Source organism: Dendrobates tinctorius, unplaced genomic scaffold (genome assembly GCF_039654945.1).
Source record: "Dendrobates tinctorius isolate UK_male_01 unplaced genomic scaffold, ASM3965494v1 ptg000230l, whole genome shotgun sequence".
NCBI lineage: Eukaryota > Metazoa > Chordata > Amphibia > Anura > Dendrobatidae > Dendrobates > Dendrobates tinctorius.
The window spans coordinates 6,211,359-6,228,480 of NW_027361897.1; the positions used below are offsets into that span (position 1 = coordinate 6,211,359).

Here is a 17,122-nt window from a genome sequence, read left to right on the forward strand (position 1 = left end):
TATATTAGAGAACAGTCGCCATATCAGGCATACTTTTAGTCCATTATATGAAGCAGGTATATGACATGCACTCATTCATCCTGAGGGAGAATGAACAGCAGCGGGGGGTTGGTCCATTCACCACCTTGAAAAATAGGAGTACCAGAATGCCACCCAATAAGGAGGTAACAAGTATTGATATATTTATTAAGATGGTGGAGGATGATCTACGGAAAATTCCTTGTGTCAATCGTGATGGCATTTTTAATCTTTCACATGCTGAGAATATAGCCCTTGAAGGGTTGGAAAAGAACGCTAATATAATAATTAAGGCCTCTGATAAAGGTGGGAATCTGGTGGTGTTGGATCACGACAAATATCGTGCGATGTGTTATTCTTTGTTAAATCTTGATGATACATATGAGGTGTTGCATGGCGACCCAACTGAGGAATATAAGAAAGAATTATTGATAATCTTGGATGAGGCAAGGCTTAATAAGTTAATATCGCATAAAGAATTTCAGTTTTTGTTACCTAAGTCGCCTGTGATTGCAACGTTTTATGCATTACCAAAAGTGCACAAAGGGCTGGATCCATTAAAGGGTCGACCTATTGTCTCAGGCATAGACTCTTTGACCCAGAACAGTGGTGTCTATTTGGATAGGATTCTAAGGCCGTTTGTGGCAGCACTTCCCTCATATGTACGTGACACATCGCACCTACTAAATATACTTGAAGGGGTTACGCTTGAAGAAAACACCATGCTAGCATCCATTGATGTGGAGGCACTATACAGTTGTATCCCACATAGATGGGGACTTGAAGCAGTTACTCATTTTCTGCAAACCAGAGCAGCAGAATGTCGGGCACACAACTTATTTATTAAGGATTTGCTGAAATTTGTCCTTACTAGGAATTATTTTCTTTTTGACTCCAAATACTTCCACCAGCTCAGGGGGACTGCAATGGGGAGCCCCTGTGCCCCCAGTTATGCAAATATCTTCCTGGGCTGGTGGGAGGAGACTGTCATATTTGGCGATGAGGATGAGTGGTGGATTCCATTCCTCAGCCTCTGGGCCAGATATATTGATGACATATTGATATTTTGGTCTGGCCCAGAGGCTGAATTTAACCGCTTCATCGAGCTTATTAATGTTAACACAGTGGGACTTAAATTTACATATGAATGTCATATGCACAGCATTAATTTCCTTGACTTGACGATTACTAAAATGGCTGATGGAGGTATTAGTACTTGCACATATAGGAAGCCAACCGCCACTAATAATCTTTTGAGATGGACAAGCCATCACCCAGAGCCATTGAAGAAGGGGATCCCTAAGGGGCAGTTCCTGAGGATTCGAAGGAACTGCTCTGATTTATATTCTTATAGAAGACAATCTAAGGACCTATATAATAGGTTTAAGATGAGAGGGTATCCCCCACAGATTTTGGACAGACCGCAACATGAGGCGTTACTAAGTGAAAGACATTCTTTGCTTCAGAAAAAAGGACCCAGGAATGATACAAATGAAAATATTGTAAGGCTTATTGGAACTTATGATGCTCAGGCGGATAAAGTATATCATGTCCTTAAAAAACATTGGGGTATCTTGTTAGCTGACCCCAACTTGAGAGGTCTTGTAACACAGAAATCAAGTGTTACATATAGGAAGGGGAGGTCTGTTGGAGATAGGCTTGTCCATAGTTTCTATCAAAGGCCAAAAGCGGCGGCTACATGGCTAGATAGGAGACCCCTTGGTTTTTTCAAATGCGGTAATTGCTCCAGGTGTAAATATATGTTGCAATGTAAGACCTTTACAAGCTCATATAATGGGAGAACCTTCTACATTAGAGATTTCGGCAATTGTAGATCTACAGGTCTGGTTTATAAAGCCACATGCACATGTCCCAGGGACTATGTGGGTAAGACCACTAGGGAATTCTGGGTTAGGGTGGGGGAGCATTTGGGGGATATCAAAAATAAGAGAGATACCCCGGTCGCAAGACACATGAATGTAGTACACCAAGGCTGTGTGAGCGACATCTCCTTCACTATGATTGAACTAATAAAGCCGAAAGTGAGGGGAGGTAACCTGGATAATATAATCCTGAGAAGGGAATGTGAGTGGATTTTCAGGTTACAGTCCCTCTTCCCAGATGGGATGAATGAGTGCATGTCATATACCTGCTTCATATAATGGACTAAAAGTATGCCTGATATGGCGACTGTTCTCTAATATATGTATGTATTCTGGATTAATGGGGTTTTTTTATTTTGAAGGGCATATCTGAGGATGCCTTTTAGGCATACAAAGCATTGAAAAGCGGTATATATCTATTATTTGTTTCTGATGTTTATCTTTATATTGAATAATTTTTTATCCCCAATATTGTCCTCCTAATAAATAGTCACTTGGCGGTATTCTAGTATATATGAGTGATATAATCATAAACTCTACACTTTTGAATATTCTGTACCATTTGCTCTTTTTCGTTGTGCCCCGCTATGTGATACATATATCCTTTGCGCCTCCCTCTGTCTGAGGGTAAAATGAATGCTGGTATTGGAGCTTAACTAAATCTGCCGAAACCGGAAGTTCCGGCGCCATTTTGGATGCGCCCAAACCGGAAGTTCCGGCGCCATTTTGGATGCGCCCAAACCGGAAGTTCCGGCGCCATTTTGGATGAGCCCAAACCGGAAGTCCCGGCGCTATTTTGGATGCGCCCAAACCGGAAGTCCCGGCGCCATTTTGGATGCGCTCCAGTGTGGAACGCACGCCGGGGCTTCATCTACCTGTTATGTATCTGAGGCGTCTTGATGACGTGGGACGCTGGCGCCATCCTGGAGCACACGTGGGGCCTCTATCCATCCGCTATGTATCGTAGGCGGTTGTGATGACGTGAGCTGTTTTACGCTGAGGGCAGCTACTATTTACGGTATCATGTGGAGATATTTGGGCTATCACTACCTTCTCATATGTGATTTGCCCACCTGATAATGGGTGGGGCTGATTTGTGGCTTTGCATCATGGGGGTTATTTAAATCCACTCATTCTTGACCACCGGTGCTATCATGCATCATCTGGGTATCATACATGGATATGACGTTTATTGATTCCTCCTGATGAACCGCTACAGGCGGGGAAACGCGTCGGGGTTGATCTACACATGATAAGTGACTTTATTATATTATTATTTAGAGTATACCCTTGAGAGGGGTTAGTTTGTATTATCTGTCTATCGGACATATCAGTTTGTCACATATGATCATGATGTGGAGGTATTAGATTTTTTATCGTTTATATTATCCTGGGGTCCTACTTTAGCCTAAGGCAACTCTAATGTTCATTGCTATAATATCAGATGGGCATACCTATACATGACAAGCAATTTATTGGTTAATATACCCCTATGTGGGGGTTCTATCAGGACAATATCAATTGTTTGAGGTTTTGCTCGAGCTTAGGGCATTCTGAATTTTCATTTCTGCACTATCAGATTATTGTTTTCCCTCCTGTCTGAATAGGGACTGGTAGGGGAGTGAGGGATAGTCCATGTTGAGTGGGGGCACCAATTCTCGTATTTAGGGTGCCAACCTCCACGGCTAGGAAGGTATCATTGAGTTTTATAGTAGGTCTATGTAGCATCCCAGCGTAGGTCTGGTTAATTTTGGCATTGACCATTTTTCACTGGGATAGGTGTTTTTTAATGTATTAAATAAATAATTCGTTTTAAGGGATTTATATGTTCGCACTATTTCTGATTCCTATGAGATATATATTTCATACGTTCGACTTTTGAATGTTTTCATGTTATAGCGATACAGAGTGCAACTTTATTTGTTAGTTATATATGGAGATGGCTACTCTTAGTTTGCACCTGTACACACCTGATTTCTGCTTGGAAGTGACGGTCAGTCAGTCTTTTGTTATTTGGTGACGCATATACTGTCTTGCGTTTATATATGTTGTGCTAGTTGCCTTTTGATATTACTTTATTCTTGGAGGGGTAATTCCAGTTCTACTCATTTCCACATCAGTAACTGAGCAGGGGTGGTGACATCACATCAATTGAGCCCCGCCGAGTATTTGTGCACCTATACTATTTATTAGCTTTCTTTACATGGAACTGCTTTTAGACGAGAGCAAACATCTCGTGAATAGAAAAGTCACGCAGTGGATGCAATTATTTTAAGATACATTGTAGCAAAAATAGTTCAAATAATACATACTGTAATCCTAAGTGATGCATAAAGCAAAGTATAACATCTCCACTAGGACCTGCTCCTGCCACATCTGCTTCTGTCACTGGGCGCCTACATATTCATTTGGTGGGCGGCAATGGTGATGGGAGATGATGGAACCAAAAGCACTGGGCGGCACAGGCAGTGTCCAGCCACTTAGATTTTAGTGTCTGGGACCAGCAATGCTGTCAAGTGTGGCAGTATAGGTGTGCATGCTGTCTAGCTGGAGTCACCATCTCCAGCCAATTTGAGGGCACCACACCCTACTTAAGCTTCCAGCTTACTGCTGGAAGGTGCCCAATATAGCTTTGTGCTTCCCTAGTTTAGGTCTGTGTTTTCTGCTCCAGTGTTGTATTTAGGTTTTCCTATTTTGGCCTCGGCTTTTTATTGAGTCTACTCCTTCCTGACGATTTTGTGCCTTTGGTGCCCTCTTGATTTTGACCTGGCCACTTAACTGTCCTTCTTGCACTTGTGCCACATAACTCTGTGGTCATTGCCCAGGGACCCAGTGTAAGTTGTGATCCCTGTTTAAGAGTTAAAGGATGAAAGCCAGGGCAACCCCAGGGCTCTGGAAAACAGAGTAGCCTGCGCCAAGCCTGTTCATGGTAATCACTTTAGAGCTGCTGTGGACCGCTGACAGAGCCACCATACACAAAGGCTTGAGAATATTTGTTTTAAATATTCCAGCAATTTAAAGGGAATCCGTCACCTATTTTTTCAACTATAAGCTGCGGCCACCGCCATCAGGGGCTTATCTACAGTATTCTGTAATGATCTAGATAAGCCCCGATGTAACCTGAAAGAGAAGAAAAACGAGTTTAATTATACTCACCCAGGTGCGGTCCGGGTCCGGAGGGTGTCGCGGTCCGGTCCGGCGCCACCCATCTTTTAGCGATGACGTCATCTTGTTTGCTTCCCGTCGCGGCTCCGGCGCACTTCTCTGCCCTGTTGAGGGCAGAGCAGAGAACTGCAGTGCGCAGGCGCCGGAAGAGGTCAGCAGGAAGATAATACCATCTTGTTCATATTCAAATTTGTCTGTTTTTTTGTTTTTCTGTCTTATCTCCACTGCAGTGGATAAGGGAATATGTATTGCGGACCTTTGACATTGCGCGCATGTAGTATATAACTAATAATCTCTCCTTATATAGTGGTAACAACTGGTTGTAATAATAAAATAGCGGCGCTTTACTCTTGTCTATATTATCTGGCATACCAGCACTGCATTTTTTATATGGCAAGTTATGGTTAATATAGCGGGCCAACTGAGGGCCCGATTTTTGTCATCTATATACAGCATGCAACTAGTTACCCTCAATATGCGGCATGTTTATTTCCCTTTTTAAAACCTGCACACTTATGGTATTATCTTCCTGCTAGGTCCCATATTATTGTGGACATGGCAGGCTGTGCTGATGCTCTGGACTGTAGCGCTTGCGCAGTATGGGCTCAGGGTACAGTCTGTTATAGCGGCCACAACCTGATAGGCTAATTTGTGACTGAAATGGGACATGCGCGCTTTGTTACACGCCCCTTATTAATCATCTTTTTTACATTCCATGTGACCATCAGCTACTTTTACAACGGGCTTCATGACAATCAGGCGCATGCACTTTTGCGATCAATTGGCCATTTTGGTATACCCTTTCCTCACATCCTGCTCTCTTCCGGCGCCATTTGCCATTACTTGCATTCACAAGGAAGTCTCCACGCGAGAGCACCATGCAGCTGCTGTGAGTTTGTTAATTATTTTTGTAATGAATACTCAATTGTCCAGTTGAATCACCACCCCTGCCTCTGATGAAGCCACTGAGGTGGCGACACGCGTTGGGCTCATGCCCCCCCCTTACCCTCCGCTTTGGTTACACTCTGGTCATGCTTAATTTATCATGTTTGGGCCACCACACTCCTTTTTTATCTGCACAGGTCTAATCTGATGTTTCAACATCCCTGATATGGGTCATTTGGACATCTATGTGTAGATTCCTTCTATACTTTGTTGGATGGAACTTTACTTCTTTCATAGGTTACCCTAGCTTTATTTTTATGTGGGATCTACAGTGGCCATCTAGTGGCCAGTTGTTATATTAGATATTACCTACCAGATTTGGAGTTTTATCTCATGAGCTACTATTTTCAGCTCATTATATCCCTGTGCAAAGATTTCTTATTGGAGGTCTACCTCTCCTTTAGGCCTTTGGGGGATCCACTTACGTATTTATTGTATGTTTGCTATTTTTCAATATTTGTCTGCTCATTTATAACATCCCTTCTTGGTCTCTTTGATCATGTTAGTATATATGTGGTTATAAACAGATTTATTATGTGTCTGACCGGTTCGGGTTCAGGGGGATTATAACATCTCATGTGGGCTTTTTGCCCTTGTTGTTTAATTGTTTTTAATCTATTGTTGGTGTGTGTTTTTCTATGGTTAATTGAATAAAGAATTTCTGATTTTTTTGTATCATTTGGTGATCCCTGGTGTGTAGTATGTTTCTTTTTCTTGCCTTTACAGAATTGCAGTATGTTGTCGAAATTTTGATCTCAATGAAAGTACAAAGATGGCAGCACTCGGGGACCTTCACAAAAAATTGGTACCCCAATCGCCCCTCAAGGGTGGGTGCTGGGCTTGGGTGCCGAAACTGTCTTTTCACGCAATCCCGCCACTTAAATGTCATTTAAAGAGCTAGAGATAGACATTTAAGCGAATAAACATTAGGTACTGGCTGTATAGCACAGCTTGAAACTCCTCTGCATTAATCATATACACCCGCATCTGACGTGTGGTTTACATATGTCACATGTTGGAAAGGGGTTAATAGTAAGCAGGGAAACAGTCAAAAAAGATTACACAATTATTCTTACATGTCTTGTCAAAATAAGTACACCAGTCTCATCGGGTCTTAGTTCTATTTAATAATGAACGCAGATTTAATTGAAATCAAATGAGCAAAGTAAATAATTAGCGCACATTGATTAGGCAGAGGACATACTAAATATGCTGAAGTCAAGGTAATCAGTGCACAAACTGACTGCAGATGCATGTTTACCACTTTATGAGTAAGTAATGCCTAGGAGCTATTCTTACTCACATCTTCAGACTGATCTGCCTAACTTCTTTGTTAGCAAAAAGGAAGGCAAAATGGAAAGGGTCCAAGCAGAGATGCAGATAACAGTCTGGCTACACATATCTGTGGTGACCAGTCTTCCTCAAGAAGTAGCTCAGCTCTGTCAAGTAGAAGGTCCACCGTCCCATCCAACTCCTCCTAGAAAAGGTTCAATATATAATATCAGCCATTTCATTATTTTTAACCTTTGCTTGGAGAGCCAATACAAAGTAATAGCGATATATGGTCAGAAATCAGAAACGACTGAGAGGACAACTCTCATATTCACATCTTGGGAGCCTACAGGTATAGATCACCAGGCCCCTTACACTCTACCCATCTGCTAAGCCAAACTTAAAGTCAAGTGCGGCTTTAAAATGATGCACCTCTCATAACATTGAGCATCATCTACATCCTTCCCATTGTCCTACATCCTTACCCATGTCCCACCCCCCTTGTACATCCTCTGCTCCTTCCCTCTGCCGATGTAGATGGTAGGTGACTGAGCTCAGTGATTGACTGCACCATAGACATGTGCTGTCGATGCAACGTCATCAGTGCAGTCAAAATACAGAGAATACAGTGGTCGAGAGCCGACGCGGGCTCGGGGAGGGCAAGTATGTGCTCTGATTGATATTTTAACAGCTTTTGGGGACCAACATTCTTAAAATGACCCCTTTAAGTGGCTCCCCTTCCTCAAGGGTTGGCTGTAGGCACAGGTCTGCTATGATTATTGGTAAATTTGGATCTGGAAACACAAATTAATCAAATAGGACCCCTGGTTACTAGAAGATGATAGAAGAACATTAGAAGATTTAAAGGGATTATTGGGGTCTAACACTGAAGACCTATCCATTCAATCAAGTTGACAGGACATAAGTTGCAGTCCTCCGCAATGGCGTCCAAACAGTATTTGTAGTGTTCAGCTCTGTACTTTGCTTACATCCAGCCACTTCCAAAGTAGATATCAACTGATCGATGAGGGTGCCTGGTGTCAGACACCCACTGATCTGACCCAACCCATGGATAAGTTATCAATGTGTTATTCCTGGATGACTCCATGAATGGCTGAATGTTATAGTAATATAGGAAATTAATCTGTTGCATCACACAATCTATTATATCATAAGCTATTAAATATGTAGGCATAAAATAATGGCCACTTTGGTGCTTCTTATCATTTATTTCAATACTAAAATTTTGCAGCCATTTGCAAAATCCTGGACCTTCTATGAAATGACGGGACTTTTTTTTTCCAAAGTTTGATATGTCAGTGATATATTTTTATTAAATTTGAACAGAATAATACGATTATATTTATCACAGTGTAGGATGATAATACGTTCAGTATACAGTGGCATCTTAGCAATAAACATTATATCACTTACTGCTTGATTTTTTTGATTTATTATGTTTAAGGCCGGTTTCACATTAGCGCTTTTTAAGCGCACGCACGGCCGGGGGTAGCTCCGCCCCCGAGCCGGCTCTCTGCCCGGCGTGCCCGCCCCTTGCTTATAGCGCCGCCTCCTAGCGGACAGCGGCGCCTGCGATCGGCGCACCCTATCTTTAGCATAGGGTGCGCAGATCGTGCGCAGGCCGTGCGCTAGTTGCGCTTTGACCTGCGCTGCGCACTTCTGACGGTGCGCCGTGCGCGCCAAAATCGGACTTTTCGGATTTTGGCGCGCACGGCGCACCGTCAGAAGTGCGCAGCGCAGGTCAAAGCGCAACTAGCGCACGGCCTGCGCACGATCTGCGCACCCTATGCTAAAGATAGGGTGCGCCGATCGCAGGCGCCGCTGTCCGCTAGGAGGCGGCGCTATAAGCAAGGGGCGGGCACGCCGGGCAGAGAGCCGGCTCGGGGGCGGAGCTACCCCCGGCCGTGCGTGCGCTTAAAAAGCGCTAATGTGAAACCGGCCTAAGACATCCGTAAAAAAAATGTTGATTGTTTGTGATTTTTAGATAATTTTTCAAAAAAATAAAAAAATAATGTTTGGACCCCGATTAATTGGTTGTTTTTTTTTTTTTTTTTTTAAAACATTTGTAAATGATTGGCTTGACTGGGCAATCATTGTGACACATACCTGCTGTCCATCAAACAGGAAAACTAAAAGGCACTTTTTCAGACACTTGTTGAATTCACAGACATCCTCATTATTAGAAAGGCTGCTGGGATCAAAGCAAATTCCCTATAAATAAAATGATATTTCCATATGTTCACACGTCACAAATACCACAATAAGAGAAGTCTCACATAAGGGTTAGATCAGGTAGGTCCCATCACTTATTTTGATGAGTTTATAAAAACCCTCTCTTCACAAGTCCAGATTCGCAGCTGCCATATTGATTCAGTTGGCACCAAGACAGGGGTCCATATTATTCATTGGACCCTCTTATCCCTTTTCATTCCTCTGGGATATGTTCACACACCAGGTGGTTGAATCAGGCACCTGAATTTAAAGCAAAACTCCTTTTTTTCAGCCTTGGAGTGATGCTTTAAATGCAAGCCCCCAGCCCCTGTTCTTATACTCACCTTCTGATGACTTCACCTTTACCGACGGTGATCCGATCCCGCGACGCCATCTTGTGCCCGTAACTTCTCACTGGCTGGAAATCAAAAGTTACGTCACCTGAGCTTAATAAAAGTCTAAGAGAGAAAGAACAAGGCTGTCATAGACTTGTATTGAAAAGTGACCTCCGCGTCACTCAATGAAACACTAGAGCGCGCTGGCAGGTCACTTTTTGCCAGAGACTGACAAGAGCGACTCTGGAAAGGATAAAGAGGGAGGCAGGTGAGTTTGAGACAAAGGGCAAGTGAACTACTTTTAAAGCACCACATCACGGCGCAATTAAAAAAAAACGCTGCAGTAGTGCTTTAAAAAAATGTAATTCAGCAAAATACTGGCCCTATGGTCCCACTTGAAAGAACATGACAAATTTTGTAATGACATCCAGTCTTAAAGGAGTTATCCAGACTTTGGACAAAAGTCTGCAGTTACTTTATGTGACTGCAACTGCTGAATCGTGACAGTGTTCCATCTGCACACTATCATGATCCCCGTGAGCGGGGATGCGCCAACTAATGCGACAATTAATCACATTCGGTTTCTATGAATTCAGTGCTTTTGACAGAAGCCAAACTAATCTTGTGGCTTCTGACCACAAGTGTGCTAATCGCACTCGCATTAGGAATACCGTGGAGTCGCACTCTGCACGCTGTCAGGATTCAGCACTCTGCAGTCCCATAAAATAGCCTGGCCAACCCCTTTAATCAGTAGGGCCCCATTTCCATTTTTACTGGCAACCATTTTTTTTCCATAAGAGCAACAAAAATGCTGGAGTTAAACTGATGTGGGAACTGATCTCATAGCATTCTATGGCCCGGAATCAGTTCTTGCTCTGGATCCTTCAAGGAGTGGATCCAAAATTGCAGTATGTTTTGCGTGTTTTTAATTCAGCCCCATGATTTTGTAGTAGAAACTATTTAAAAAAAAACAGATGACAATTGAAGAAGTTTTGGCATGAGAAAAATTATCCTGATGTAGTGATGAAATGGAAATCCTGCCTAAAAACAGTGGGGTCACTTGTGCCATCAGTTTTCCTCCATCTTATATTTAAAGGGAACCTGTCACCCCCCCCCCCCAGGCGTTTTTAAGTAAAAGAGCCACCTTGTGCAGCACCAATGCTGCATTCTGTCAAGGTGGCTCTTTTACATAGCGTCTGTGCCACCGCAGAAATAATCGTTTTTAAAATTGTTCAAAAATACCTGAATTTTGACAGGGGGGCAGGTCTTTCCTCCTCTGCGCCTCGCATCCATCATTCATTTCGTATTTGGCGCCGCCTCCTCAGTGTTCTTTTGAAATGCTGGCGCCTGCGCTGTACTTTAGTTTCGTGGGTATGCGCAGTTAGCGCTGCCCGACGTGCCCGTGCTCTCAGATCACATCCTGGCCTTCATATCACGCGGCCACAGATCCCGCCCCGCAGTCGCTTATGATTTATTCACACTGCGGGGCTGGAAATCTTGGACATGCGCAGTAGTTCTCTGCGTGGTAGTTCTCTGCGCATGCCCACTAAACTAAAGTACAGCGCAGGCGCCAGCATTTCAAAAGAACACTGAGGAGGCGGCGCCAAATACGAAATGACTGATGGATGCGAGGCGTCTGTCAGAGGGGGAAAGACCTGCGCCCCTGTCAAAATTCAGGTATTTTTGAACAATTTTAAAAGCGATTATTTCTGCGGTGGAAGGGACGCCAAGTAAAAGAGCCACCTTGACAGAATGCAGCATTAGTGCTGCACAAGGTGGCTCTTTTACTTAAAACCGCCTGGGGGGGTGACAGGTTCCCTTCAAAAAATCATTGGGAATGAACATGTGACCTCTGGACACATAATGTGATCGTGCCCCTACCGACCTGTGGTGTGTATAATACGGAGGGTGGTATTTTCCTGGGTAACACTCCTTGAATCCTGCAATATCTCATGAAGCACAAAGCTCTGGATAGGTTCTCCATTGTGTTAAACGTGAATCCCGATGGTGGTGTCCCAACACTTGCAAAGAGATGAAGATTTTCCCTTTTATTTATCGTGAAAGCATTTTAAAGGGGACCGGTCTGCATAAAAGTGCAGCCCAATCTGCAAACACGATGTTATAGAGCTGAGTAGTTTAATATAGAGTTCTGTAAGTAAAGATTCCGTATAACTTGTATTTAAATCATTTAATCCTCTGCTCTTTCTGGGATTTCAAGTCCAGTGGGCGGTCTGATCTGTGACTGACAGCCTTTTTTGTATAAGAGTGTATACAGAGATGGCTGTCAGTCATTTACTAATTCATCCTGACATCAATATATATACATTTAAATATACCTATTTATAAAGTATATTTTTCCTGATAAAAGATCATAATAACACAAAGTAAAAGACAAAATAAAAACTTTAGAGCACTAGAATGATGAGTTGCAAAATTGGAGCTACATAACCTACACAAGATGTTTACAGCTAGGTCACGTTCACACATCAGTATTTGGTCAGTATTTTACATCAGTATTCGTAAATCAGGAGTAGAACAATCAGAATAAAAGCATAATAGAAATATGAGCACCACGTCTACATTTTTGACCCACTTCGGATTTTGCCGTACAAAAATGTTGACTAAAATACTGTCATGTGAACATGACCTTAAAGAGAATCTGTCAGGATCTAAACTACTTATACTGTATGTGTAAGAGTATGCCCGAAACAAGCGTGCTCTTCTTTCCTCACTTCTAAATAGAGTTCACTTTTTTTGTATTTCGAGTGCATAGAATATAACAAGCACTAATGTGTAGGGCTTAGAAGTAATAATGTAAATAACATAGCATGTGCGGTTGTATAGTTATTTTATTGTGGATGACTTGTGTACTTTGTTAAGGATGACAAATGTATTTCTATAATAGTGTGCTAATGTACTAAGAATGGGGAAAGTATTAGGGTAAGAAGTTAGGAAATAGACTGAAAGGTATAGTAAGGATTGGGAAGTGCAGTGGAGGGCACAGTAGAATCAGGAAGTAGTTAGGTATTACAAGGTAATAATTAATACAGATAGGAACAGCCCCAGTTAGGGAGGGGCATGGGTAATAAAAAGGGAAGTGTTTCCTGACTAAAGTAGATAAAAGTTATAGCAGCAGTAGTTCGGGGCCAGAGAGCTGAAAACCATGTGGATATCAAAGGAAAGGGAGCCGCATGAGCGGGGGCGTACATAGAAATCATGGGGCCCCATAGCAAAAGTCTCAATGGCCCCCCCCCCCAAAAAAAAAAGAAAAAAGAAAAAAAATCAACAGGTGCTCTTAACTCCAGGCATGCATGTTATAGGTCAAACATCCAGCCACAGCAGAAGCATACAGGATATCAGGAGAGCTATCCACAGGAGCACAGAGGATGTCAGGAGAGCCAGCCACAGCAGCACAGAGGATGTCAGGAGAGCTAGCTACAGCAGCACAGAGGATGTCAGGAGAGACAACCACAGCAGCACAGAGGATCTCAGGAGAGACAACCACAGCAGCACAGAGGATCTCAGGAGAGACAACCACAGCAGCACAGAGGATGTCAGGAGAGCTAGCTACAGCAGAGCAAAAGATGTCAGGAGAGTCAGCAACAAAAGCACAGAGGATGTCAGGAGAGCCAGCCACAGCAGCACAGAGGATGTCAGGAGAGCTAGCTACAGCAGCACAGAGGATGTCAGGAGAGACAACCACAGCAGCACAGAGGATCTCAGGAGAGACAACCACAGCAGCACAGAGGATCTCAGGAGAGCTAGCTACAGCAGAACAAAAGATGTCAGGAGAGTCAGCAACAAAAGCACAGAGGATGTCAGGAGAGACAGCCACAGCAGCACTGAGGATGTCAGGAGAGCTAGCTACAGCAGAACAAAAGATGTCAGGAGAGTCAGCAACAAAAGCACAGAGGATGTCAGGAGAGACAGCCACAGCAGCACAGAGGATGTCAGGAAATCCAGAGAAAAAAGCACAGAGGATCTCAGGAGAGCCAGCCACAGCAGCACAGAGGATGTCAGGAGAGACAGCCACAGCAGCACAGAGGATGTCAGGGGAGCCAGCCACAGCTGCACAGAGGATGTCAGGAGAGACAGCCACAGCAGCACAGAGGATGTCAGGGGAGCCAGCCACAGCAGCACAGAGGATGTCAGGAAATCCAGAGATAAAAGCACTGAGGATCTCAGGAGAGACAACCACAGCAGCATACAGGATCTCAGGAGAGACAACCACAGCAGCACAGAGGATGTCAGGGGAGCCAGCCACAGCAGCACAGATGACGTCAGGAGAGGCCCAGCCACAGAAGCACAGAGGAATCCACACACACACCTGCAGGGCATGCAAGGCCCCCTCCACCCTCCACAGTGCACGCAGCCGGGCCCCCCTCCCTAAGGTGCAAAGTGCCAGGCTGCCAGCACAGTGAGCGGACACATTTAACAAAAAAAAAAATCTACCCCCAGCCGGGCTCACCGTCTTGTGTGTGTGTCCACCCTCTCCCTGAGTGAGAGAGGCTCATGAATGTTTTCTGCTTTCTGCTTCCTGCTATGCACTTGTGCTGCTCTCTGGCTGCCAGGAGGCGTGGCGTTCTTATGCAAATCCTGCCAGACACTTCAGCCTACTGCTGACCAGGAAACAAGGAAAGGGGAGCTTCAAGGGGGTATACAGTGGCCGGCGGCCGTCGCTTACATTTAATTAAAGGAGATAGTACTGTGTCAGCACAGCACAGCTGCCAAACCGCAGCGGCTGTCATGGGCCCCCTCACCTGTCCAGGCCCGGTATGCCACTGCGCATGAGGACAGCCTCAATGAATTTCAGTGGTTCATCCCACAAAGCGAGAGACCTACTGCCTGAGAAAGGTGTGAAGGAGCGTGCCTTAGGGGATTCACAGATGAAAATCCGACTGGAATTCTGGGAAGCTGTGGAGCTGGGTGTAACATCTCAGGGTCAAAAAGTGCCAGCAAAGCGAGGGATAGCGCAGGCTGAGGAAACGATGACCACCGTAACATATTATGCTGTGTCCGTGTCTAAGACTGAACTTGATCTGCTGTGTAAAGTTGAACTGTTTAAAAAGGAAAACCTGTCTCCTGTTGACTGTGTAGCCACATCCTGATCCGGAATCACAAAACTGACAGAATGGTCTAGATAAAAAGTGATTGCTATTCACACAGAGCACATGGCAGACGGGACATTATTTGCTTGTGGGGTGCCAGGGTGTGGGAGAACAGCAGCCCCTCACCCATGACTACTGACCTGTGCAACTTACATATGCACATGTAACTCTTTCAAACACAAGTCCAGCAATACTTTTACATGCCCAGTCTGCTTGGTTCTATATGGACAAATAAGATTGAAATATTATAAAATAGATGTTAAATACACCATGTAGGTGGCTAGTATAGGTTGCATAGACTAGTAGACAGGGGCGTAACTACCTCGGTTGCAGCGGTCGCAGTTGTGATGGGGCCCAAAGTGCTTAGGGGCCCGATCGCGAGTCTGCACTTTGAAGGTGAGCTGTGTAGTGGGTGTGTCAGGGGAGTGGCAGCCTCTGCAGCCACTCATTGGCTGTGCAGCTCCGTGCTTTGATTGGCTGCCAGGCTGCAATTGGTCTGACGCGATGGCTGTTCTGTGCACACAGGACCTGTGATGAGGTCACAGGAGGGGAGGAGTCAGGGGTCACATGATCAGGAGCCTCCATGTATGCAGGACTCTGCTGTGCTGATTGTCATGGTGCTGGATGAGGGTAAGTTTATGTGTGGGGTCAGGAGGGGTATACAGGGTGGATGTAGCAGAGCCATGTGTGTACAAGGTGTATGGAGGAGAGCTGTGTGTGTACAAAGTGTTATGGAGCGCAGCCGTGTGTGTAGGAGATAAGCGGAGTCGTGTGTGTACGAAGCGGAGCTGCGTGTGTACAAGGTGTACGGAGAGGAGCCGTGTTTACAAAGTGTATGGAGTGGAGACGGGTGTGTACGAGGTGTATGGAGAGGAGCCGCATGTGTATGAGGTGGACGGAGAGGAGCCGCGTGTGTACGAGGTGTATGGAGCAGAGATGTGCGTGTATTTTGGCATGGGGGGGCCCATTTGAAAGTTCACACCGGGGCCCATAACTTTGTAGTTATGCCACTCCTAGTAGATACAGCAAGATGACAACTGACAACCTATTTGGGTCTAAATTACTTATATTAAATACAGAAAAGTTACTTTATGTACCAAGAACATCTCTGTCTTCCATCAAAAAGAGGACAGATCCATTTCGATCAGTGATTACAGCATATGGGATTAGCAGACTGTGATCACTGGGAAGGCACAAGAAGTTGTGTAATGTTTTTAACCAGTTAGATGTGAGTGGGACCTAAGAGAGAGAAATAAAATATGTTAATTGGGTGTGGTTTAATCCCAGTACCAATAACGCTACATCTTCAAGATTTCATATTAAACATTATTGGCATGATTTCAGGTAACATATATAATACAGGTAAGAACGTATGTGTTACATACAGATTGCATATACATAACCAAACAAAATTAATTTGACATCGGCCCCTTAAAAGAGGATAATAACAATATATTTATAGAGTACAAAGAAAAGGCTGAGAGCTTAAACAAGCACTTTAATTAACACATGTAGAAGTATGGCTGCGTCTGAGCAAATTAAATATTGATAAATCCACCAGCCCTGATGGCATTCATTCATGGATATTGAGGGAATTGAGCTCAGTAATTGACAGACTTCTGTATCTCATTTACTTAGACTCTATTGTAATATGGTTAGTGCCACAGGATTGGAGGATGGCTGATGTGGTACCGATATTTAACAAAGGTAAGAAGGTGGATCCAGGCAACTATTGTCCGGTAAGACTAATACCAGTTGTGCGCAGTTTTTCAGGGCATTATAAGAGATGACCTGCATAGAAATATTGCAAAGAATAATATAATAACTGACAATCAGCATGGATTCATGAAAGACAAGTTGCGCTTCTATGAGGATGAGGAGGTAAGGATGTGTGCAGACGCTGCGGAATCCGCTGCGGATTAATCCACACGGATTTTGCAAAAACCGCAGATAAACCGCAGGTCAAAAGACCTGCGGATTATCTGCGGTTTTGACTGCGGTTTGGTCCTGCGGATTCACCAGCTCCACAATGGTGGAGATAGGAACCCGCTGCGGATTCCACAGAAAGAATTGACATGTCACTTCTTTCTGCGGTTTCAAAACCGCAGCAAATCCGCGCGGATTTTTCCGCAACGTCAGCACAGCGTTTTTTTTTACCATTCAT

The 17,122-nt window shown here is 44.1% G+C and overlaps 1 protein-coding gene across 1 annotated transcript in view; it reads right to left on the minus strand.

Moving 5' to 3' along the window:
* Window positions 1–7,118: 7,118 nt before the first annotated feature.
* Window positions 7,119–17,122, minus strand: part of LOC141059694 (uncharacterized) — a 57,226-nt gene continuing 47,222 nt past the window's right edge. The window contains exons 6-9 of the mRNA XM_073555808.1: window positions 16,054–16,197; window positions 11,736–11,870; window positions 9,411–9,515; window positions 7,119–7,488 (exon numbers count right to left, since the gene is read on the minus strand). Coding sequence (XP_073411909.1) covers window positions 7,345–7,488; window positions 9,411–9,515; window positions 11,736–11,870; window positions 16,054–16,197 — 528 coding nt within the window. The 3' untranslated portion in view covers window positions 7,119–7,344. The remainder of the gene's footprint in view (window positions 7,489–9,410; window positions 9,516–11,735; window positions 11,871–16,053; window positions 16,198–17,122) is intronic.